Source organism: Procambarus clarkii, chromosome 8 (assembly GCF_040958095.1).
Source record: "Procambarus clarkii isolate CNS0578487 chromosome 8, FALCON_Pclarkii_2.0, whole genome shotgun sequence".
In the NCBI taxonomy this organism is placed as follows: Eukaryota; Metazoa; Arthropoda; class Malacostraca; order Decapoda; family Cambaridae; genus Procambarus; species Procambarus clarkii.
The window spans coordinates 8,197,060-8,223,599 of NC_091157.1; the positions used below are offsets into that span (position 1 = coordinate 8,197,060).

The 26,540-nt window shown below is 40.9% G+C and overlaps 2 protein-coding genes across 5 annotated transcripts in view; both read left to right on the plus strand.

The window, feature by feature from the left end:
* The first annotated feature begins 2,870 nt into the window (after window positions 1–2,870).
* On the plus strand, window positions 2,871–11,205 carry Pa1 (PTIP associated 1). Of its 4 annotated transcripts, none has more exons than XM_045744795.2 (4): window positions 2,871–3,003; window positions 3,129–3,260; window positions 5,213–5,366; window positions 9,696–11,205. In XM_045744795.2, the coding sequence occupies exons 2-4, from the start codon at window positions 3,230–3,232 to the stop codon at window positions 9,892–9,894; spliced, it is 384 nt and encodes a 127-aa protein (XP_045600751.1). In that variant the 5' UTR covers window positions 2,871–3,003; window positions 3,129–3,229; the 3' UTR covers window positions 9,895–11,205. The 4 variants fall into 4 exon arrangements, with proteins under 4 accessions (XP_045600751.1, XP_045600752.1, XP_069173219.1 ...); XM_045744796.2 differs by having other exon boundaries at window positions 2,991–3,009; XM_069317118.1 differs by lacking the exon at window positions 2,871–3,003 and having other exon boundaries at window positions 3,011–3,260.
* A 3,365-nt stretch (window positions 11,206–14,570) lies between these two features.
* The window catches only part of LOC123759636 (F-actin-uncapping protein LRRC16A), a 149,706-nt gene continuing 137,736 nt past the window's right edge, over window positions 14,571–26,540 (plus strand). Inside the window, 4 exon segments of the mRNA XM_045744802.2 lie at window positions 14,571–14,781; window positions 19,175–19,272; window positions 20,806–20,856; window positions 22,549–22,608. Coding sequence (XP_045600758.2) covers window positions 14,745–14,781; window positions 19,175–19,272; window positions 20,806–20,856; window positions 22,549–22,608 — 246 coding nt within the window. The 5' untranslated portion in view covers window positions 14,571–14,744.

The window sequence follows — 26,540 nt, forward strand, 5'->3', positions numbered from 1 at the left end:
AATTTATGGTAATTCCAATTCTTGGTATTTTTGGCTTATCACTTTGGGGGTTCCGTCGGAGCACCCCAAGGTAACACATATGGTACAAGTGTTATGGTACAACTTGCAAGATGGTACAAGTGTCCCCAGCAAACTGCTTTTGCGTCTTCCTTTGGAAAGTAAAACCGGGGAAGCAGGGTTTCCCGGGAGGAGGGTGGGCGTTTTGTAGTGTATCTGGCGAGGCGGAGGCAAGCAAGAGGTCGCTGAGTCCGCGGCGCGCTTAGGTTTTCATTACTGAGAAGGCTAGCAATTCAATTTCTTTCTTTATTATGCACCCCATACCCATCCCGTGGGCGGTAGTGTAAAGGATTACAGAGGCACATAATCGGTTCAGGAACTGAACCCTCTAGTTCGTTTAGCTAAGCAAATAACAATGTTTGACGCTAGTTACAAAATTATAAATGTTGTATACACATGTACACACCCTCATTCATACATGTACATATATATATACGTATACACATTACACACATCAATAATCTTTGTGTCACAAGTGACATTACAAGAGGCTCACAACAGTCACTATACGAGGCACTTTACATCTATAGTGAGTCAAACAGTTACTAGTCTTGCTGCACACCCACCCAACTGGGCGGCAGCTTTACAGTCATGTGCATGCATTACCTACAGTAAGCAAATTTTGGATACTTCGCTAAAATTTCGGGCAGCACATCATTATGAATGAAGTACTTACACATTTCTTGGACACTATTGATGGTGTTATCTCTAAACTCCGCATTTTTTTCACATTCCATTATATAATGACGCAAAGTATGCGAATAGTTCTGCTGACAGAGTTTACATTTAGTCAAATCTACATCAGCAGATGTTACAAACTCCCAGAGGTACTTGTAGCCGAGCCTAAGCCTAGCAGTGGTAACATCTAGAAGTCTGCTAACATTATTGGATGACCCATAGACGTGCGGTTCTTCATGCATAATAGAATGATGATAGATGGAGTAACTGGTGTGAATTTCACTTTGCCTCAAGTCTCCGAAATTTAGTTGATGTTCCTGGGATATTGCTGCCCTCAGGCTGCTCAAAGGCAGTCCAAGTTGGTAATCAATTCCCTCTTTACGAGCAAAAGTCTTGGCTAGCTCATCAGTTCTATCATGCATTCGGAGACCAATATGGGAAAGAATCCACAGGAGACAAACTCTGACTCCATCATTGATTATTTCACTATATCTGTGTCTAGCTTCAGAGATAAGCACGTCACAGTTATGCCTTGGGGAACTGAGGGCAGTCAAGGATGACAAGGAGTCACTTACAATTAGCGTGTCAACTTTGGATTCATATACGCGCTCTAGTGCAAGGATTATGGCAACCAATTCTGTTTGAAGAGTGGAGGCCCAGTTAGATGCTTAGGTTTTCATTACTGAGGAGGCTAACAGATGCTTAAGTTTTCATTACTGAGGAGGCTAGCAGATGCTTAGATTTTCATTACTGAGGAGGCTAGCAGATGCTTAGGTTTTCATTACTGAGGAGGCTAGCAGATGCTTAGGTTTTCATTACTGAGGAGGCTAGCAGATGCTTAGGTTTTCATTACTGAGGAGGCTAGCAGATGCTTAGGTTTTCATTACTGAGGAGGCTAGCAGATGCTTAGGTTTTCATTACTGAGGAGGCTAGCAGATGCTTAGGTTTTCATTACTGAGAAGGCTAGCAGGTGCTTAGGTTTTCATTACTGAGGAGGCTAGCAGATGCTTAGGTTTTCATTACTGAGGAGGCTAGCAGATGCTTAGGTTTTCATTACTGAGGAGGCTAGCAGATGCTTAGGTTTTCATTACTGAGGAGGCAGGCAGATGCTTAGGTTTTCATTACTGAGGAGGCTAGCAGATGCTTAGGTTTTCATTACTGAGGAAGCTATGTATAACTTTCCCCCCACTCTATGAGCGTTTTCTTCCAACCGCAGAAAATATAATTCTCGGTTCTAAACATGTCATAGCTCTTTATACTCGTGCTTTCTAGCCTTTGAGTGCCAGTAACTGCTTCTGTCTTCCCTAATTTCTTGGTATACTGCGGCTTTTACAGCAGAGATTGTGATGCTCGTATCCAACTCAATTTTGTGTGTGTAATCATAACAAAAAATACGTCACCGAGTATGGGTATCATGACTTACTATTTACAATACTTTAAATACTTTAAAACAAAAGAGCATCTGCTCTAAACATTGTGCACCTAACATTTGTAGTACTTAATGCGACAAAATACTTTAATCCTAACATTGGAGACCTTCAAGTTCAAGTTCAAGTTTAAGAATTTTTTTGTGTGGGGGAAAAGGATATGCAATAAAACAAATTCTATATATGCATCGGCACTTTTTTTATTTTTGTTATTTAAATATACAGGTACAAGAGTTCTTACATTTTTATATTACTTATATTTAAACAATCAACCTAATATGTTAACAGTACTTTCTGAAGTTACTTGAAAGCTGTAACTTTTTTTTTTTTTTTTTTTTTACTAAATATATGAGTGTTGACATGGCTCCGTGTTTAATTGTTGCGGCTCAACCTCATAATCCATATTTTCTTCGTCAATGTCCATACTTTCCTTATCCTCCTCCTGTTGTTGTTGTTGTTGTTGTTGTGGGTTGTAGGGATGGTGGTAGATTGATTGATGATTGATGAAGATTAAGCCACCCAAAAGGTGGCACGGGCATGAATAGCCCGTAAGTGGTAGCCCTTTTGAGCCATTACCAGTATCAAGAGCTGATACTGGAGATCTGTGGAGGTGTGGCTGCACCCTGCGTGATGGGAGATGTCTCCCGTGATGGTGGTAGGGGTGGTGGCGGGGGTGGTAGGGGTGGTGGCGGGGGTGGTATGGATGGTGGTTAGGGGGGTGGCTGGGGAAGGGGCGCTCCCCGCCGAGGAGGGTCTCGCCCCACCGAGGGGGGGGAAGAGGTGAGGGGTCCGGCATCTTGAGCTCCATTTCTGCTTCGTCTACGTCCATCAATTCTTGCTGGTACAGGTTCCCGCGTTGTTTTATCTCCTTGTGTTGTTCCATGGCCAGGTCGTCGCTTGTATCTGTTAAAAATCGCTTCTCCCATAGTTTTTATACACTGTAATAAAAAATTTTTCTATTTGAAGATGGAGAGGTACATGTGAGGGAAAAGTGATACAAAATGGGAACCCGTCAGCGACCATTTGGATAATTATCTACGTATTTGTGACGGCAATGAGGGCATATTATGCTACCAAAACTAATCTGCTTGAAAACAGGCAAGTGAACCTTTGTCCTAAACAAAGTATATTCTCAAGTTATAACTTCATTGTGTTATAAATTAAAGATTTAAAGATTATAAAGTCTCCCTAGTAAAGTAGTTTTCTATGATCGCCGCCTAGAAGGTTCTGGAAGTGTCAGGAACCTCAACCAACCACCACACTCGACCATAACATTGTTGACAAAATATTATCTACAAGCTGGGACTAGACACATTTCACGGACAGTCACTGTCACCCCTAGATCAGCATAATTACCGCAGCCAGATTTTTACCGTCATTTAAGACTGTAAAAAAAGACGGTAGACGCCTGTCCCTCTGGCCCCCAAGCTGGCCACCATCACGCGCCTCACCTCCTGACAGTCATTATCACGCCCAAAACATCATTTTCACGTCTCATATTAACCCAGACGATGGGAGAAGATGCCTTTAATATAGAATGTAGCGATGAAGAGGTCCAAAAAGAGTTTACCAAGTCTGTGTATGGTGAGTGAGAGCAAGTTCCAGGCCCCATAACTGGTGTGTTTGTAGATGGGTTTTTTAAGGTATATAACCTGGCTTTGAGTTCTGGGCGGGGCAGAAATGATTGGGCACCTGATGCCTCTGTTCACCTAGCAGAATAGGTATTGGGGAGTTAGGTAACTGTTATAGGGTTGCATCCTGGGGAGGGTCAGCAGTTCCACCTAGGGGGGGGGCCTCTAAACAAATCTAACATATATACATATACAGACTGCCTGTCCCCAATAAAATGATTACATTTCATATATACAAGGAGGTATAATGGGCTGTGAAAATACAAACACTGGTGGTTAAGTGGTAGTTTAGTTTAGTTCATTTATTATACACCCCATACCCATCTTGTGGGCGGTAGTGGAAAGGGTTACAGAGGCACATAATGGGCTCAGGGACTGAACCCCACAATTCATTTAGCTAAGCAAGTTACAATCTTGATAAGCTAGTTACAAAATTCAATGTAAGTCGTCACATCAACAATGGGTTCAAGATCGACATCAAGTACAGTTTCTAAATTAAGCAACTGACATATGTGGAGAGCTAGTGTCACAATTGATATGTTTGTCCTGCACACCGCCCCCCATCCAGTGGGCAGCGGTGGATAGGTTACAATCACTCTTAGTTACTACCTACAGTTAGCAAACTGGGGATATTTGGCTAAAATTTCTGGTAGCAGATCATTTTGAATGAAATATTGACACATCGTTGGTACATTGGTTATAGAATTGTGGTTATAGAATTGTCGCTGAATTCATGTATCTTTTCACACTCCATCACATAGTAACGGAGGGTGTGCGAATAATTTTGTTGACACTGTTTACACTTGGTCGGGTCTATATCGGCAGATAATGAGAACTCCCATAGATACTTGTAACAGAGTCTAAGCCGAGCAGTAGTAACATCTAGAAGTCTGCTGATTTTATTGGATGATCCATAGATGTGTGGCTCCTCTTGCATGATAGTATGATGATAGATGGAATTACTGGTGTTGATTTCATTTTGCCTCATGCTCGTGCTCGGTTAAGTGGTACAGGTACATTCTTGCAAAACCACTAATACAGCATTTTGTACAGGTCCTAAAGTTAAACAAATACAGATCACTTTGAACATGGGGGGGGGGCAATTTCCTAGCTGATTTTTAAGCTTGCCTATCCTAACCCAAGCTATCTAACCCAATTAAACCCATTTTAACCTAACCCACCCTAACCTACCTTGTGTAGCTTCCTGGGTTCAATGGCCCTGCGGTCCGGTTTCTGACCAGGCTTCCTGGTTGGTCGTCTTATCAACCAGGCTGTTTGACGCGGCTGCTCACTGTTGTCAGTGATTAGGCCTGGGGTGCTGCTCTGTCCAGGTTGTGGGTTTAGGACTTGATATGCTTCTGGTAAGTCTACCCTGCCTTTTGTATGCAAATAAAAACCGTGCGTTATTTTTTATTTCAGGTATTGAGCCTTGTCCTGCTGAAATTGTCAGACTGTACGAGACCCTAGCAAACGATGGCACTCTGCCCCTAACATGGAAGTGGGAGCTAGGCAGACGCTCCCCAACACCCTCACAAAGTGACTCTGAAAGTGAAAAGGAGAAAGAAACCGAGAAGTATGCTTTAGTTTATTTTGTGTGTACTGTTTTTCTAGTACATTATAAAATACATTAAATTTCAGTTTTGTTGCTTCATTGTCTAGTGATATAGCTTTATTATATATGATTAACCCTTTGGTTGTGTCATTTCTGCTTTGGCCCTATACATTTCTAGCCTAAATGTATATAATTTTTAGTTTTTTATATGAAAGTTACCTGCTCTTTCCAGTATCAGCATAAAAAAAAGAAAGTTTGTCAAAATGACAGTAACTTAATACTAGACTTTGTGTTCAGAGACAATATCATTGTACATATAATATAAATACAGTAAGCTTAACTGCAAAATAATTATATATTTATTGAGAGGCTTATATATACATTTTTGGGTAGCTTTCCTCTTGTTTGATTTCTAATAATGAATGGATGTGTTCTTTCCAGTTACACCATAAAAAGACATTATACAATGTAGATAATGGTCTAATGCACATAATATCATCATAAATGCAAGGAATGCTCATACTCTTAAAGAAATTTATTATTTCAGTTAGATACCCCCCAAATATTCTGCCTCTTTCTGGAAGGGACCCCTAAGTAACTCTGAGGTTTCTTTGGGTACTGCCAAGCCTCAGCCCAACACAACTGGTCTCCGAGACTCCATCCATCACCTACCAGGAGATAAGACCAGAATATGGCTTGCTTTACCAGAAAGCATGGGCACAATAAAACAGTAACTGTTTGAAGGCAATATGGCATCCTTAGGGTAAACAAGCTACATGATCATTACTTACTTACCTACCTTGTAGCTGCCTTGTGGTGATTTGGAGGATCAATGTCCCTGCGGCACAAGCCTCCTGGTCAGTAAAGCCTCCTCCGTTCTTATCCTTCTTGTCCAGTCAAGCCTCTGAATGTAATGAAACTATTTTCTGGGTGAGCTCCGGAGGCTCCCTGACACCCCTTCCTCCCTTTTTCCAGTCGGCGGTTTTCATCATTCAAAAACTGGGGTGGTGAGCTGGCTCCCCCTCCGGCTCGGTAACGCTAACGCTTATGTTCCAGGCTATGTTCTTTTCTAGGCTTTCATGTGGCCAGTACAGTCCTAGTTTCTTGCCCTTTTTATGCAATGTCATGATCCTTTCCCTTGCAAAGGGTTTGCCTCTTCTCAGGGTTCAGCGGCACACCCAACCTTGATGCTTTTCAGCCCTCCACTGATCTTAGTGTATGGGGTTTCTTGACCTTGTGTCTTACTTGTGTCAGAAGAGAGTGGCTGCTTCTAGGTGCGGTGTCTTGGCAACTTTATTCTCGGCAATGTTGTATGGAGCCTTGGTGGACCTTCTGACTTTTTCTTTTCAATATTTGTCCTTTATATCCATTGCCATTGATTTTCATTTCCTGCCTAATTCTTCTTGATATTTCGATGACAATCTATACCAGTACAGTACCTTATTTTGCTTTTGGTTTGGTGGAGTGCCTCTCCCTGACTTTCATGTTGGTGTACAAGTCCTCACCTCTTTTTCCAGCTATCTAGGATGTTCTTTGTTTACCAACCAAGGTCTATTATGCACTCTGTCCTGTGGTTGTTGTGCACTGTTTCTTTACTCAATGCTTGAATTTTTTCCCTTGCTTGAATTCACTTATGACAGTAATGGACTTTTTCATGAAGGTAGTTTTATCAATTATCATTGTTTAATGACGCCTTTTCTGTGGAGAGCCCTTCCGGCTCCCCCAGACCTATACTGGGATGATATGTATGTATTAGACTGTGGCATGAGTCAATTCGAATGGAGTTCTAGCCTACCAGGGACCACGAGCCAGAACCTGAACCCCCTCAGAGAGGCACGAGGAGCAATAGCCTATAGAAACCCCCGTGTGGTTGGAAGCATTCTATGTTTGCCATCTACTGAGTTAGGCATTCAAAAAGATAGGTGTCCCAAAATAGACCCCAACTGGTGAAACAGTACTATCTAAAACCGAACTGCTAAACAGAACTCCCCAATCTGAAAACAAGCAAGACGTCACACCCACCGGTGTGACGTCATGCAACATGCAACCAGTGTGACGTTATGCGTCATGTTTATCCTCGTGCCTATGATGTTCGCAAATTTGCTGCTTTAGCTACTGTTTTTGGTAATACTGTATGTCTTGGGCTGGCATTCGGGTGCGGGGATTTTGGAGGTTCCAGGCCCTAGTCGGACGTGTGTCACTTTGGGTCGCAGGTTGCAGCCAATTGGCTCGACTTCGAGTTGAGACATGAATGGTGGTCACCTCCCGGGTAAGTCCCTCTTTTACTTGTCTTTGGTTAGGAAGCTCTGGGGAGCAGGAGGGGCTCTCCACAGAAAACCAGTATTAAATGTAATGAAACGCCATTTTCTGAGTGAGTCCTGGAGGCTCCCCGGCAACCCTCCCTTCCTCCGGTTGGCATTTTTCTTTGCATTATCGACATTCCGCCTCTGAATTGAGGGTGGATATCTGGTGCAGGATCTGGGTCTCACCCCTCCCACTCCCAGGGAGGAGGGAGCTACACAGACAAGTGGCGTGGCGGTGGGTGTGACATCATTCTTGTTTGCTTGTTTTCAGATTGGGGAGTTCTGCTTAGCAGTTCAGTATTAGGTAGTACTGTTTCACCAGTTGGGGTCTGTTTGGAAAACCTACCTTTCTGGGTCCCTAACTTGGTAGATGGCAGACACAGAATGCTTCCAATCACATGGGGGGTTTCTACAGACCATTGTTCCTCGTGCCTCTCTGAGGGGGCTAGGTTCTGGCTCAGTTGTCCCTGGTAGGCTAGAACTCCATTCGAATTGACTGATGCCACGGTCTAATACATATATACCAGCTCGGTATAGCTCTGGTGAGCCTCTGGGACTCTCCCAGAAAATGGCGTTTCATTACATTCAACGCTGGTTTTTTCATTAAAACATGTTGTGACGGGTTGTGACATCGCAGCTATACTGAACCAAGGTAATATGGCTCTCCCTCACATAAATTTAAAAAAATGCTGCTATTGGCCCTTGCAGTGTGTAAGTCGCAGGTAGAAACAAATTAAAATCATTAAATAAATAATTAAAACAATTTACTGAAATATTAATGAACAAAAATGGCACCTGAGACAACCCGTTCTCGCAAATTTAATAAGTCAATATTGACTTATTAAATGTGTGCATAGGTGACATACTTAACATAATAGATACCCTTAAAAAGATTCATAGAAAACACCGACCTTACCTAACCTACTTAGTATGTTAAGATAAGCACCTTATTGCTTCGTAATTACAATTATTACCTAACCTATAATAGGTATAGGTTAAGTAATAATTGTAATTACGAAGCAATAAGATGCTTATCTTAAGATACTTAGAAGGTTAGGTAAGGTCGGTGTTTTCTATGAATCTTTTTAAGGGTATCTATTATGTTTAGTATATCACCTATGCACGTAGTTAATAAGTCAATATTGACTTTACGAATTTGCGAGAACGGGTTGCCTGAGAACACTTGGCGATCATAAGATGCAAAGGTGGACAAGATAATATGAAAATTAATACAAAAATAAACTAAGAAATTCAATGAATACAAAGCTGAAGATATACTGTTGTACTGAAGACAGCTACCATACCACCATGGCATCAGACACACGGTGTAAGCTGAGGGCAGATGACGGGTGAGAGAGATCAAGGTGATCCAAGCGCACTAAGAGAGAGAGAGAGAGAGACTGGCTCTCCAGGGTTGTTGTTGTTAAAGATTCGCCACCCGGAACAAAGCTCCAAGCAGCACGGGCTATGGCGAGCCCGTAGTGCCTTTTTTTAAGGCTCTCCAGGGAGACGGTGCCCTTTATATAGTCCGGCGGTGATGACTCGTCCAGTGTCAAGGCAAGGTGGACATCTGGTCAACTAGCAAACTGATAGTTTGTGGCTGGCGGTGCCTTTATGTTCAACTGCACTACTGCTAGTTGAAGGCAGCTAACTGCTTGTTTGTGAAGGCAAACTACTGGTTAGCAGAGGCGTCCAGCTTGCCTCTGAATCGTGCCAGGCCCTAGGTGGGTAGGAGAGGCGGCAGGGCTGATGGCTCAACTTTGCTGTTAGAGAGGTGGACCTCCAGTGCAGAGGCATTGAAGGTGAGGGGAAAAAGGCACTGCTATGACTTCCAGTGCAGAGGCATTGAAGGTGAGGGGAAAAAGGCACTGCTATGGAATCCACTGCTATGCAGGGGATTCACATGAGTGTCATTAAAGATTTATTTCTATTACACCTGTTGTCCATTTCTAATAACAATGAGTGTCATTAAAAACAATAATCATTGTTTAATGACACCTTTTTTCTATTAGTGGTTCTCCATTGAACTGTATATTCTCATCCACAGAGTTGACACATCAGGTTTTGATTTTGATGATGAACCGGCATCTGTGCGACTGACGCCCCGTCGAACGCCAGGCAGTGCAGGACCAAAGGGTAGTGCAAAGAAGAAGACTACAAATTTTGAGAATATTCTAGCTAGTGTGAGAAGACAGAAAAAGCTTGAATTACGAGAGAAGAGTAAAAGCAGAAGAGACAAAAAATAAGTTTATTTACATCCTTTGAAGAATAGAATCATGAATGATGAGTGTGTGCATGTGGTTATTAATAAGTTTAAGCAAAACACTAAGGTTGAAATTGAAGGCTGTGAAAATGAGTATTAGGGCAGTGTAAGCCCTTGATGGGCCTTATGACTGTTTCTCTTTGCATTATCTGTCCTTTATGTATGTTTGCATAAAGGACATAGTTTTATGTTCAAGAGAACATAAAAATAAACATTTTAATTAAAATTCACAGGCATGTTTCTGTACAACTTGGTGATAGAAATAATATACTATACCCTCTAGGTTTTACAAAAAAAGTGTAAGTTGGCAGAGTTTATACGTATGTTTGCTATACATGTGTAGCCCAACGTAGAAAATATTGGGTTAAAATATTTTTAAATCTGAAGCATACATTATCCTGAGAACCAGTCCTGTTAATTCATGACTTGAAGAATTCAAATTTTTATCAAAAGGGGGAGGCCTTGATTATCAATGGTATGGATATCAAATGGGTAGCAAATGTTTGACTTGAAAGGCCAGGGGAGATATGTATGAACATTCAATGGTTGGTAAATATTTAGATGAAAAATTTAGGAAACATATGTATGAACCTCGAAATCGGCAATAAATCTTTGACATGTAAAGGGTTGGGTAGAGAATGTGTGAACATTGAAGGAGAAGAATATTGAATGTCCCCATGACATAGTGGTAAGACGCTCGCCTGGTGTTTCGCAAGCACTTTGCCCTGGGTTTGTATCCTGGCCGGGGAAGATTTACTGGGCGCAACTCTTTAACTGTAGCCTCTGTTTAACCCAACAATAAAATGAGTACCTGGTTGTTAAACAATTTGGCGGGTCGTATTCCGTTGAACATAGGATTAAGGACTTGCCTGAAACACTATGCGTGCTAGTGGCTGTACAAGAATGTAAGAACTTGTATATATATAAATAAAAAAAATAGATACCTGAGAGAATAGGGAAAGGGTTTGAAATTATGCACATATTAATAGGGGCAATTGTCACTGATATTGTGAATGGATAATTGTTTTCTGTGAAGGGTGGGGTTATTAGTGGAACAAGGATGTCAGATGTCACTGTATGAATATGGCAAGGTATAAGTAGTTTGTACAGATCTATTTTAATGAAAAGCCATAGAAGAAGCCTTAAACTTTTAAAATTTAGCTCTTGGCTTTGAAATCCTTCTGATGATTCTCTCCCTTTGATGCCTTATTCCCTTTGAAATGTATTTTTGTATGGTGAAGGAAGTGGAGTTACTTGTGGCTATTAGACAATAAAGACTTTATCATATAAAGAATATGCTTAACCATTTTTTCAGTATAGTACAGTATTTAAAAAATGTGGTTATTGCAGGACTGAATTTTTCTTGAGTACACTATTAACCCTTAAACAGCTTGGCTACTTATAAGTCCTACATTGTGGTATAAAGGACAAAAAATTATTAACAAAATGAATGTAAAAAGTACAGTATTGCATTTGGTTATTTGTGCACAGGAGGTAATTGCAAATAGTTAGGAGTTGCTTAAGGGTTAAAATATACATGTCTGATAGAATTACAGAAGGTACCCAACCTGTCCTCTTAAAAATAACGTCGCTTTTGGCCGTTTACCTGTATGGCTGAAAGTGGACGTAATATGAAAATGAAAAAAATATGAAAATAATTTTTTTTTCAACAACAGTAAGTTAAGGTCCTCTGATAGGTTAGGTGGGCAGGAAATTCTCATAAAGTTTCAAAACGTTAATTGAAAGTTTCCTCCCCTAACCTTACTGAGTAAGCTGGACGACTTACAGAAAACGGGAGGTACATCACTTTTGTGAGTTGCTGGACATGGTGCAGTTGGTAAAATGTTCTCTTAGAACATAAGAACAAAGGTAAGTGCAGAAGGCCTATTGGCCCATACGAGGCAGTTCCTATTTATAACCACCCAATCCCACTAATTTACATGTCCAACCCACGTTTGAAACAATCGAGGGACCCCACCTCCACCACGTTACGCGGTAATTGGTTCCACAAATCAACAACCCTGTTACCGAACCAGTATTTACCCAAGTCTTTCCTGAATCAAAACGTATCCAATTTATACCCATTGTTTCTTATTCTGTCTTATGTTGATACTTTTAATACCCAATTAATATCCCCCTTTGTTATGTCAATTCATCCACTTGTAAACCTCTATCATGTCACCCCTAACTCTTTGCCTTTCCAGTGAATGCAATTTAAGCTTTGTTAATCTCTCTTCATATGACAGGCTTCTAATTTGGGGAGCTTGGTAAGATCAGCTCTGTCGTACTCACCTAATTGTGCTTGCAGGGGTTGAGTTTCGGGTCTTTGGTCCCACTTCATTTTCCGAGAATTCAAGGGATTTTAGCTCTTAGTATACTGTATATATACAGTGTGAGATGTAGAACATTGTAGTCAATCACAGAGCGGATAAATGATATATAGAACATTCTAGCAAGTCTTACGTTAATTCCATGATTGACACCAACAAGGACCCGCAAGGGCTTTAATCTTTCCCAGAGTCTCCTCTTGAGAGAAGAAAGGTACCCCGGGTCGTTAATGGGGACACCAAGGTACCCAGGGTCGTTAATGAGGGTACACCAAGGTACCCAGGGTCGTTAATGGGGACACCAAGGTACCCTGGGTCGTTAATGGGGACACCAAGGTACCCGGGTCGTTAATGGGGACACCAAGGTACCCCGGGTCGTTAATGGGGACACCATGGTACACCGGGTCGTTAATGGGGACACCAAGGTACCCAGGGTCGTTAATGGGGACACCAAGGTACCCCGGGTCGTTAATGGGGGACACCAAGGTACCCCGGGTCGTTAATGGGGGACACCAAGGTACCCTGGGTCGTTAATGGGGACACCAAGGTACCCTGGGTCGTTAATGGGGACACCAAGGTACCCACGGTCGTTAATGGGTACTCCAAGGTACCCACGGTCGTTAATGGGTACACCAAGGTACCTGTAAGACTCGCAGTTCTCAAGTGCTCGCCCATCTATATGATAATTGGCTGGTGGAATATACCACATGGAATGAGGGTACGAATTTTCTGTAGAGAGATAAGAAGGAGGCCACATTCTTCAGCTCTTGCAGCAAAAGCATCGAGCAGAACTGACATTCTAGGCTTGGAGGCAGCCTGTAAACATATATCATCAGCATAACAAATGACAGTGTCTTCATTATTAGTAGGAATATCTTTAATAAGTTTATGCATCAGAACGTTGAATAACAAGGTGCTGAGGACCTCTCCTTGTGGAGTTCCCAGTTTAAAGTGTTTGCTCTCTGTGCTTTGAAAATACCCATTTGTGCGAATTATAAATGACAACATCTGTTTATTGTCGATTAATTTTGCAGTAAATGGCGATGCTAAAATTTATAGGACGGATTTTATGCTATTGCTCGTAGACTCTTAGATTGCATTTCTGCACGCAAGGATATTAGACACTTCAAGACGAGTGTCTCACATCCTGAAGCTGAATTTTGTAACTAGCCCATCAAGATTGTAACTTGCTTAGCTGAATGAATTGTGGTTTCAGTTCCTGAGCCCATTATATGCCTCTGTAACCCTTTCTACTACCGCCCTCAAGATGGGTATGGGGTGCATAATAAATGAACTAAACTAACTAACTCTCACTTCCTTGGAGCTAGGACATGGGGGCATGTGTTGTATATTTCACCTATTTAACTTTTATTTGCATATGACTACATGTATATATGGAATTTATATTCAGTCATATGTACACCTATATACCTTTATTTGGTCATTAAGACGTTGAGAGGAGCAGGTCAGCTATGTAAAACAATTATAAATTAAGTCATTTTGAACAGCCGTCATTATCAGATATCATGCCATGTTTCACGCAAGATATCTTATCACCGGGTAAAGGTGCCCGTGATGATAGCGCGCGCTTATTCCTGGTAGTGTCAACCATGGCCACTACTCATCACAATCCTAACTAAGAACAGTTTAAAAAATGCAGAGTTATGACATGGATTGTTTGGAGCTGAGAGTAGTCAAAGGTAAGTCACTGCACTCGTCTAGTTGTGCTTGTATCGTAGAGGTAAGAGTTGTATATAGTACTTATTGTATTGTATATTGTATATATATGTACTTATAGTTGTATCATAGAGGTAAGAGTTGTATATATAGTACTTGTTGTGTTGTATATTGTATATATATGTACTTATAGTTGCATCATAGAGGTAAGAGTTGTATATATAGTACTTGTTGTGTTGTATATTGTATATATATACAGTATGTACTTATAGTTGCATCATAGAAGTAAGAGATAAACAGTATGCAGTTAATCAGTAAATGTCTCACTCGACTAAAGTTGATGGGTCTAAATGTTTGGGCCTAGGTTGTTTAGAGTTATGAGTGTGACAAGTGATATATGAAGGTAGAGGTAATGAATGACTGCCAGTCATTTACAGTGAATCATTCCCATACAAGTCTCACCTCGGGAAAGGGCGCCAAACATCATGCCAAATAACCCCACTACCACCACCGATGTATTCAACCTCTACACACACAATAAACCAAAATACATGATTATTATTCATAAATTTAATCTTGGTTGATTTGAGTTAATGATTGGGGAGGTTTTTTGAGAGTTAAGTATAAAGTGGGGTGAGAGGTTTGGCAGCGGCGCGCCCAGGGAGTGTGACGTCACAAACATGGAGTAGTGCTAGAGACACTCCTATTTGAGCTGCTCTCCTGTTTTACACATAAAGAACGTCATTTTGTACTCACAACGAAGTGAAACATATCCAGATCGGTGTAGAATGTCGTGATATATTACCCGTGGGCATATAAACCTGGCAAGATGACTGGGAGGAACATAATAACGCGAGAACTGAGTGGTAAGTATTTAAATGGTGATGTTGAAATGTAAACAACGCTCAGGTTAGACCAGAATCTCAATTGTTACTCGGTTATATATATAAATACAGTGATGTACCTGGTCGACGCTTGTGCTTAGACGAGCACCAGGGTGTAAATGGGGAATAGTTGGTATATATATATTGTTGTGGAGGTGTGGGAGGCTGGGGCCGCCGCCACTCTCAGAGCCTTGGCAATGACCTCACATCACAAGAGGTTAACACGGAGTTGCAAGTGTTGCGTCTCGTGGCCACGCTGGTGTTGCAGGCGGTGGACACTTGTTAGTGTGTAGGGCAACATTTGGCTCGGTAATGGATAACTGAGGCAGTCTTATCATCCAGGCGGGTTATAACCCGGGCACCTTATAAACTGGGTAGGTCATGACCAGGGCGGGTCATGACCCAGTTAGGCTGTAACCTGGGCAGTTCATAACCTGGGTTGGTCATAACCGGGTAGGTTTTAAACTGTGGTCATAAACTGGGTAGGTCTTAACACAGGCTGTAACCCGGGCAGGTTATCGTCCGGGTAGGCCATCACAGTCCGTTGGTTAGGTCACCACATGGACAGTCAGTTATCTATAATTAGTGCATTGGGTATAAACGGCTAGGAGGCAGGTTGTAAAGAGCTAGATCTCTCACTGTAGTCACTGATAGTCTGTCTGCCGCCGAGCAGTCCAAACTTCCCGAGGCAATCCAGTCATCCCTAGGCAGTCCAAACATCATGAATTAGTCTGGACTCCCACAAACCCCATACTTGACGTGATTCTGAGGATCAACATCCCCAAAATCCAGTCTCTGACCTAATCACCTGGTTGGCAGTCTGACGCCGCCGCCGCCGCCGCCTCCTTCAAGAAAGTATGGTCTCCCATCCTCTTGGCAGTCTGAATTTTGCCCCTTCCCAAACAGTCCAACATGGACATCCCCCAACCCCCGAAGATGGTCTACAAATGAGGATAATATCCTGGCAGAATGAGACAGCTGGGTCTCCTTCCACCCGATGCCTCTTCACCTACCAGTAAAAAGATACTTGGGTGTTAGTTGACAGTTGTGGACACATCCTGAGGAATGGTCAAACACTGTATACAATATTTGAGAAAACTTAATTTCTCATCACCTAAACAAACTCAAATATTTTCCATAAACACGTGTAAAACCCTTTTTAACACCTAGTCATATATAGAGTATACAGTACAGTAATTGGGTTCAGACTGGGGATTGCATTCTAACAACTGTACCACAGTTCTTGTACAGTATCAGAACCAAAGAGCTTAATTTTGTAATTAAATTGTTAAAGTAACTATTGGGTTGATACCCTAAACCTTTTTATTTGATCCCTGATGCATGGATAGCACGGATATTTTACTTGGACATTGAGCCATCACTGAAATGTGCTGTATTGTCCCTGGGGATAATTACCTAAGTGTACTTGCAGGATGAGTGTTACGCTCATGCCCGGCTTCCTGCCAGTATGCTTTGTCATATGACCCTTTGAAACTATCGATGGTTTTGGCCTCCACCACTATTGATGGTTTCAGACGTGAACTTTGTTTTAGTGGCAGTTTTGTTTCTTTAGCTTAAATCTGTTATCTCTTGTTTCTGAAGTTCCAGCATTCAAAAAGTCTTCTTTATCAATTTTATTGATTCCCATAGCTATTTTATACATAGTCATCATATCTCCTCTTTTTCTTTTATCTTGTAGCTTTGGCATACCGTATATATTTAACACCTCTCGCCTCTCCTTACAGCTCTTATCCTTCAGTTCTAGTAGCCATTTTGTTGCATGACTTTGCACAGATTGTTGATGTGCTTCTTAAGATATGGGCACCAACCACTCTGCATACTGTATTCCAATTTTGGTCTCACAAACTTAAAAAAAAAATCTGTAATATTTTACCATCCACATACAGTATTTAAAAGCAATTCTTAAATTGAAATGTTCTTTGTGGTCCCCAGGTGACATTAAAAAATACTGTATATACCATTGCTAACAATTCTCAACACCAAGTCAAGACTATTTCAGAACTTTGTAATAACATAACAAAGACAATATATGCAGTATATGATTATATTGTAAAAGATTATGGCATTGGTTAAGTGAGAAAGATGACCCAAAATCTTTCATGTATATTTCATTTTACTAAAAGGCTATACCAAAGGAAACAGTTAGTTTAAATGGGATTAAGTCAGAGTGGGAAAATGTTGCAAGTGGAGTGCCTCAAGGCTCTGTCTTGGGACCTCTGTTGTTTATAATATGTATATAAATGATTTAGATTCAGGTTTGAGTAGCAACATTTGCAAATTTGCCAATGATACAAAAATCGGTAGGGAAATTAACACAGAAGAAGACTCACTATCACTTCAAGTTGATCTAAATAGGGTTTTAAAATGGTCAAAAGATTGGCAGATGCCGTATAATGCTGATAAATGTAAAGTTCTGAGGCTAGGTAATGATGATAGAGTTACAAGATACGAGCTGGATAGTGTTGAGATTTCGAAGTCGGATTGCAAAAGGGATCTGGGAGTTATGATTAGTAAGAATTTAAAATCAAAGGATTAACGCATGAATGTTCGTAATAAGGCAAATAGGACACTAGGATTTATTAATCAAAGCGTTAGTAACAAGACACCTGGTGTTGTTCTTCAGCTGTATCTTGCTCTGGTTAGGCCCCATTTAGATTACGCAGTTCAGTTTTGGTCGCCGTACTATAGAATGGTTATAAATTCACTTGAACATCTCCAGCGTAGGATGACAAAGTTAATTCCCCAAATTAGAAATCTTTCATATGAAGAAAGATTAACAAAGCTTAAATTGCATTCACTGGAAAGGCAAAGAGTTAGGGGGTGACATGTTGGATGAATGGATGGACATAACAAAGGGAATATTAATAGGGTATTAAAAGAATCAACACAAGACAGAACACAAAACAGTAGGTATAAATTGGATAAGTTTAGATTTAGGAAAGACTTGGGTAAATACTGGTTTGGTAACAGGGTTGTTGATTTGTGGAACCAATTACCACGTAACGTGGTTCGAGGTGGGGTCCCTCGATTGTTTCAAATGTGGGTTGGACATGTATATGAGTGGGATTGGGTGGTTATAAATAGGAGCTGCCTCGTATGGGCCAATAGGCCTTCTGCAGTTACCTTTGTTCTTATGTTCTTATACAGAACTATGCCACTTATATAAAGCTAATGTATGTACTGTACTGTATATACTTATTTCAGTTAAAAAATTAGCTGTCATTTGAAAAATAAATAAAAAATAAAATACTGTAAATACAGTATCTGTATATAAATAAAAAATAAAATAAATACAGTATTTCTGAGTTATACCTGGGGTGGGTTCTGGGAGTTGTTTTACTCTCCAAGTCTACTGTATGGCCAGGCTTGACTTATGATAATTTGGTCAAACAGGCTGTTGTTTGGAGTGGCCTGCAGGCCTAAATATTCACTACAGCGCAGTTGGTCCAGAATTTCCTACAAGAACTCGTCTATTATTTTCTTGTAAACATCCTCTTTTATTCTGGCCATACTTATGTAGATTGCAAGGAGGATATTGAACAGCAGTGGACCTCTGATGTTCATACAGTGTTCTTTGTTTGTGCCCATGGCACCTCTACTCTTCACTGACTCTACTCTGCTCTGCTTACCATATCGTTTGCTCCAGTATGTTATTTTGCTGTACAAATTTGGGACCTGGCTCTCCTGTGTCTTCCAGTATTATGTGCTGCCTCTTTGTATCTTAAACTCGGAGTATAATTTTGACAGCTTTTGAGATTGAACCCAGGGTTGAACCACTGACCCTCCCCAGGATGGAACCCCACAACATGCTGACTAACTCCCGGGTACCTATTTACTGCTAGGCGATCAGTCATTAGGTGATAGGAAATGTGCCCACAATTTCTGTCCTGCCCGGGATTCAAAACTTTTATTCCCAATTGTGAGTCAAGAATGAACGCAAATGTACTGTACTGTATCTTGTCAGGCACAAGATAATATGGTGTTGTCCTCTGACAACTCTGTACCCCTAACAGACCCTTGTCAGCAGCATTACCCACCTTAATTTTGTAGACTTTGAACTTTAGCATTTATTCTATGCGAGTCATGCATGTACCAGAGTTTTGTTTACTTTTTTTGTTTGTATCCTTTTCAGGGTTTTGAGAAGTTCTGCCACAAAGTTCTATGGTAGGACTGTATATATTTCAGAATATCAGTTCTGATATTGTTAGGTAGCTAGCATGGAAGCAAGCATACATATTATGCCTCGGTAGTTGTGCCAGTTGTGCTTTTGATTTTTCAATATTCATGGATGATACACATGATTTTAATTATTTTGTGATAAACTTAATTTTGCCCTCGTTTCCATCTCTTCTAGATTCCATCCGTCAATGCCTTGGCCGTAAAGTGAAACTGACCTTGAAAGTACTAGTTAAAGTTGAAACAAGAGGAGACAAGACAGACAATCGGGTATTGGTAAGTATTATTTATAAACTGCATGGAAGTTTTGACTAGCTTTGAAAAGACTTAAATCTTTGCCTTGTTGTTTTAGATTCAGCTACTTGGAACAGAAAGTTCCAAGTAGCAGGGCTATGGTGAGCCTGTAGTGGACTTACCTGGCACAGGAGCTGGCCTTCTTTGCCTGTTCTTCAGTCATAATTAATTAGATTTCAATGTATTCTTTAGAAAGAAAAATATGTAACTGTAGTGAGGTGTTGACAGGTACAACAGGAAGTGTTTTTTTTTTGTGAGGGAGGACACAAATAACTACCCAAATGAAGCATTTTTCTTTCAAAGAAGAAATCTCTAATCCCTTGTTATAATTAAGAATTCCCCATTGCTTATGTGTTAATTATAGTTTTCAACTATTTTTTATTTTCCAAAAATTGGGCATCCATGTGATATGTGGAGAATGCCTTTTTTGTATATTGCCTTGAAATTTTCAACCTTCATATGGTTACCTAGAGGGGTTTTCTGAAGATCAATGTCTCCATAGCCTAGTCAGAGGCTAGGCCATGGTGGACATAGACCCCTCGGAACTACCTCAAGGTTACCTGAAAGTAACCATAAATAAGTCTTGAAAGTGGTGACAGAAGATGCCTATTATTATTGGGCCATGTAGCCTCCTGGTGGTAGATATCATATTCATTTTAATAATCATGACATGGGGAGGATCTAGAACAGTATCTTTAAAATGGATATGTTTGTAGAACACCTATTTTTATGTGCATGCCTTGATGCTAAGGAATACTGTACTATCATTGGTCTCGGTTGTAAACGATTCTCAAGGAAACGTTGCAATATGGTAGATGTAATTATGTTCTTTTCATGTATATTGAGAATGGTTAAATATACTGTATTAAAAATTAAATGTTGTAAGTCTGTCTTTTAGAACCATAAAACTTCGAATGTCGGGTTTTCCTCCTCATATCTTCCTCGATCACCACCACCGGCCACTACCACATACCCAGAAAGATTTCATGAACAGTACTCTATTTTTCTGCATTCCACTGTATTGCATGTGGAAAATTCAGATCGATTTGGCATCGTTAATATTCATAGATGGACTTCAACACTTGTCCAGATACCAATATTGTACTGTGTAACAAAATACAGTGTGACCAAATACACAAAATTGACCTATTAGCCTAGTATGCTATATAGCTAATGTACAGTACAGTATAGGAATAAATATCTTTCAGTGGAGGTCAGAGTTTTGTTTGGTGTTCAGTGGAGGTGCCATAAATGGTTTTCTAAAATTATGAATCCACCATATACAGCACTGTACTCTCAAATATTAATTGGATCGGATTCCCTTGATACTTCATAAACATCCAAACCACACATCAGAAAGTGAAGAATTGACAATGTTATGGTCCAGGATGGACTAAAACATCGTTGTTTCTTCATTTTGTGATGTGTGGTTTTATCATTGTGGTTAAATTAACTTTCACATTAGCTTTCAATGATAATTTCAGAAGTTAGTAATTGTTGATTTTTTTTTTTCAGGCCTTTGCATCATGTCGACTTTTCGTGCTCACAGCCAAGGTGCCCACAAGGGTAAGTGTCTTGTGATTCTGTATTGTAAGCTAAATCAAGTTCAAGTTCAAGTATGTTTATTGAGACAAGAAAGAAATACATCTCAAAGGGATAGAGTAGCTTAGGCTATTTCAACACTCCCCCCCCCCCTGTAAGCTAAATATTCACCTGGTAGTACAGTTGGGTTGGTTCTTAACTCGGTCAGGAATCCCAGGTTCAAATCCTGAGCGGGACAAAAATGATTGGGCACGTTTCCTTTCTCCTAATTCTTCTGTTCACCTAGCAGCAAATAGGTACCAGGAGTCAACTGTTGTGGAGTTGTATCCTGGAGAGGGTCAGCAGTTTGACCTTGTGGGTACCTCAGTACAAGCCTAACATATATACATAAACAGGCTGCCTGTCCTCCATAAAAACATTATTATTATTACTATTATTATATCCAGCTGTACTCAATTCCCTACTTTTATGGAATGGGAAGTGGAGCTAAAAGGGGGGGGGGGGGCATTACAGGAAGAGACATAAATATATTAAAAGACATTGGTACATTAAACCTACATTATTACTGTGTTTGCACTACATAGCATCACAGAGAACCTACACCTCCACACTCCAGCTTATCATTCACAGTAGGAGTTCACTACTTCATAAGACTGGGTGTACAGTGTTCCTCTTGAGCTGTCATAAACAAAATAATTTCACCTTCACAGACTGATGCTATCTGGCCTTGCTCCCTCCTGCACCCAGCATCCTGTTGATCCTCACTTCCTACTGCCTCACACTTATTCCCTTACTATGTATTTATTTACTCAATGTAAAGTAGTGAAAGCACTTTTAAAAGTAATATGGCAAATTTAAAAAAAAGGTGGGCATTTATGTGAATACAGGTACAGTATTACAACTGGAGGATATTATAGAATGCCATTCAATGTGCAGGGATCAATAAAGTGACAAAAATTCAATACACAGCAAAATTAATGTCATATGTACACAATTAAATAATAATATAAGCTTTCTAGAATCAATAAACATGAAGCTACACAACAGTGTTCAATTAAAGGATTGAAACACAATTTATAGGCTTGCATTAGATATACTGTATTTATGTTTCACACACACGAGAGATCACAGTACATATATGAATAAATTTATCACGTTTAATTGAACAGCTGGGACAATGAGGGAAAATTGCAGTAAACTCTTCACACTGGTATTTGGCATGAATCCTGATGTACAGCCCTATTCTGCTATAGAATTATCAGAATTCATTATACTGTATTACTACAATATTATACTTACTGTATTCCTATCCATGTTTGATATACAGTATCCCCTACTAAGTATGCTAACACATTACAAGCATTAATGTCTACATGAAGTAGTACTGTTTTTCTGTGTTTTATGCTTATGGGATTCTGCACACAGTTCGTTAATTTACTTTTGAGAAAGGTAAGGTACAGTAATTATAAGGAGAAAATGCTAAGCATTATATTAAAAAAATATAATTACTGTATATTGTACATGGAAGTCAAATGAGGGCAGAATGGGAGCTGGGATAGGGAAATAGTGAAGGAATGATTAAGAGTGATCTCCAGCTTGTCTTCCTGGGGCTTGCGTACTTCGTTGTCACAATCGCTTGCGTAACTCACAAGTGCTGCTCTCGCCTAAGTATTAGTGAAGGAATGATAGTAACAAGTTTTGTTTTCTTGCCTTCAGGTGGATCAGCACTTCCATTACTTGGACATTCAGGGTATTGAGAGCCGCAAACCCAACCAGGTGAGTACACCATTTTTGTTATGTATGTGTGCAAGCTGTTGCTCTTTTGTTTTCACCTGTGGTTGTTCAGAAGGAAGAGGAGTAGCAAGCTGTTGCTCTTTTGTTTTCACCTGTGGTTGTTCAGAAGGAAGAGGAATATGGTCATAAATGGTGTGCAGGTTTTTGATGCCAGCTGCTCCTGCAGATGAGTTGTCTGGAAAACTAAATGAATTTTGCCACTTTTGTTGAGTGCTAGATTAAAAAATAGAGAATTGATTTCTTGAAGTACCACAAACCATGGTAATCAAAATCAAATTCTAACAAAGAAGTGTAATTGGGTAATCTCTTTAGGTCTAACTTGATACTTGCAGTGTGCATGATGATGTGTTGCAGGGTAACTGAATAAGCTATGTATGAGGGATGTTTGTTAGGTTAGTGTCAGTGTGATGAACACCAATATCACAGTCTAGGCTTAGAAATTTTATTTTTCTTCTTCTTTCCCTGCCACCCCCCCCCCCCCACTGCTTGTTGGTCATATCCCCACCTAAAACTGATTACACTGGTTGAGAAATAGCTTGCCATTGTCTTGCTTCCATTCTCGCAAAGGATCCTGTCTTTGGTATACAGTACTGTAATGTACAAACCTTGGAACGAGGCTGCTTTAATAAGATTTCCAAGAGAGACCCTGAATAACCTGGACAGATAATGAGAATGGGCTTAACCCTTAGATGAGTTTACGCAATATGATATACTGTACTGTAAATGTATTTTGGTTCACCCGAAGTGAATTTGGCTTACGTCATAATGATGTTTTACAATGTAGAAATTTAAATAAGGCAAGATTTTTCTTACAAATCCATATCACTGCTGTACGGTACTAAGATTTGACATCTCTAATTACTAATATGAAATAAAATGATAGTCTTGTTATTATACCTAAACAATCATTAACTAGAAGAACTTTGGAGCACGTGGCACTATATTTTGTTTCCTTGAATGCTATAAGGAAAGGAAGCATAAAATTAAGGTTCAACTCGCTATCCAAATTTCAGGAATTGATATCAATACTGTATCAGAATTTAATGATTTTTAATTTTTTTTATCCAAGGAAGTATGGATTTTTTTTAATATTATTTTGAATTTTTAACACTTGCAAAATAAATATATTTTTTCCGTAATATTTTAAAAATTGCTTGAAGTGGGGACCCGGAACCTAGGGAATTGTGCTGTTTAATGATTAAAAATTGAATAAACTTCATTGTTTCTTTGTAGACAAATTTAATGTTGCACTTATTGGAAACATAAAATATGGTTATGGGGTGAAAAGCCTACCAGACATTATAATGAAGCATGTGGTGTTATGATGCAGGAGAGAAAACACTTGTCATTCTGGTAGAAACCTTGAATTACAAAACACTACAGTACTTACTTCACCCCTGAGACAACACTGAATTTATGTTGGTTCACGAACCAGCCCATTATCTTGATTTTGCTACTTTGTTCAAAATCCAACCTCCAAACCTAACCAGAAACATATGAACCCCTAGCAACCCACCTATTCTTTCACGTTCGATACATCGAAAACATACATATTTGTGAGCTGTCACTTTTCATAGTACATTAGGTTATACTGGTATATGTTATGTTGGTTATTACAGTGTAAAAAATGCAACCTATTAGTTGAGACAACAAGTTACACATACAATGTCAGGTGAGGAGAGATGTTACCAGGTTGAGAGAGCAACAAAACTAATAGCAGGATCACACCCGACGATAATACAAAAATGAGTTGCAACATAGGGGAAATACTATTCAAGTTTTCAAAGCCTTGACAAAAATAGTAATGAAGATAGGAGCATTTCTTGTAAGCAAACCTAACAGAATGGAGTTGGCCTAAAATGGTCTCTTGTGGTAAATGTGGAGTGTGTCCAGGTGGTGGTTGTGTACGGTGAAGATAGGGGGGGGGATGTGTGTGGTGAAGATGGTAAGGTATTGTGTCCAGGTGGGGGGGGGGTGATGGTGTGTGGTGAAGATGGTAAGGTATTGTGTCCAGGGGTGAAGATGGTAAGGTATTGTGTCCAGGTGATGGGGGTGTGGTGGTGATGGTGTGTGGTGAAGATGGTAAGGTATTGTGTCCAGGTGATGGTGATGGGGTGTGGTTGTGGTGAAGATGGTAAGGTATTGTGCTCAGGTGGTGGTAATGTGCGTGAGGTGGATGTTGAAAGCCATGAGAGAGGAGAGGTCACTTCCGCCAAATACTAACGACATTATTTCTCATCTCCCCTTCCTCCCTCACTCCCCAGTTGTTTACCTTTCCTCTCCCATCACTCCCCAGCTGTTTACCTCTCCCCTCCCCTCACTCCCCAGCTGTTTACCTCTCCCCTCCCCTCACTCCCCAGCTGTTTACCTTTCCTCTCCCCTCACTCCCCAGCTGTTTACATTTCCCCTCCCCTCACTCCCCAGCTGTTTACCACTCCCCTCCCTCACTCCCCAGCTGTTTACCTCTCTCCTCCCCTCACTCCCCAGCTGTTTACCTTTCCCCTCCCCTCACTCCCCAGCTGTTTACCTCTCCCCTCCCCTCACTCCCCAGCTGTTTACCTCTCCCCTCCCCTCACTCCCCAGCTGTTTACCTTTCCCCTCCCCTCACTCCCCAGCTGTTTACCTCTCCCCTCCCCTCACTCCCCAGCTGTTTACCTTCCCCTCCCCTCACTCCCCAGCTGTTTACCTCTCCCCTCCCCTCCCTCCCCAGCTGTTTATTATCCCTTGACTTCCGAGAAAAGGAGTGTGTCGTACAGTCGTGACCACCAGAGTATCTCATCACTCAAGCACTTGTGACTGATGGTCTTCAACCAGTGGAGGAAGCCTCTTCCACTTCAATCTGGTTATGACGATATAAATACAATCACTTCATTCTTACAGTTACGTCTATCAGTCATCATTTATTCTGTCTGGGGAAATTAGTATGCCATGTGCAGATGTATGCCATACTGGGCACAATATACGGTGAACTTAAGTGGAGGCTACTCTGAGACTACGCCCACGCCCTCCTAAGTTGGTGGCTTGTGGGCCCCAGTTCAACTCTGGCTCAAAGCCAATCATTTCAGGCCTCCCCCTAGCTAACTTTTCATCGGTATTGGCATGAGTGCCTCTTCCCGCCGTGGATGGCACCTCGGTGTTCCTCCAGGTGTCCCCTAGGCCTCTGTCGCCATGAGGTGCTGGAGGGAGATTTAGGAAGGTTTGGGGTAAGAAGGCAGAGCCTGGGGGTGGCTCCATCACCCTCCCACCACCTGGTGCTCCACCCTCCACCCAGGGGCTCTCTCCTGTAGCAATCATCTCATTAATTCCCGCCCAATGAGATGATATTGAACATAACTGGTTTATCTGACACTATCGGAAGGCAGGGCGTCATACCACACCAATTACGGCCATCATCACATCACGCGTAAGGAAGTTACACATTGTAAGAAAATTGATGCAATTTTTTCAAATTGAAGTTGGGTTGGAAAAAAAATCACACTCCCAAATGCACTGTCTTGGTCATTGTAACTATCTTCACTACCCAGGTGTTGCCGGGTATCCCTTCTTCACCCATCATCATCACTACCTTCCCTCTCCCCCACCACGTTTATACGATTCACATGTGTACGTTGTGTGCACGCTATGTGTACACAACGCACACGACACGCTGGTGTCGTGTACACAAACGTGTGCACGACACCAGCGTACACACGTGTGTACGCTGGTGTCAACAAAATCTGGCTCTGAACATGTGCTTTCAATCCCGCTCAATTGTGGCCACCGGGTGGTTGTAAATACCACCTTGAGTTAAACTCGTGGCAATGTGTGTGGTATAGTGTGTGTGATAGTAGTGGGCGCCACCAGGGGGCTCACTTGTAAATGCCTCGTTATGACCCACTGCACGTACCATGTGCTAACCTGAGTAGAAGTGTTAT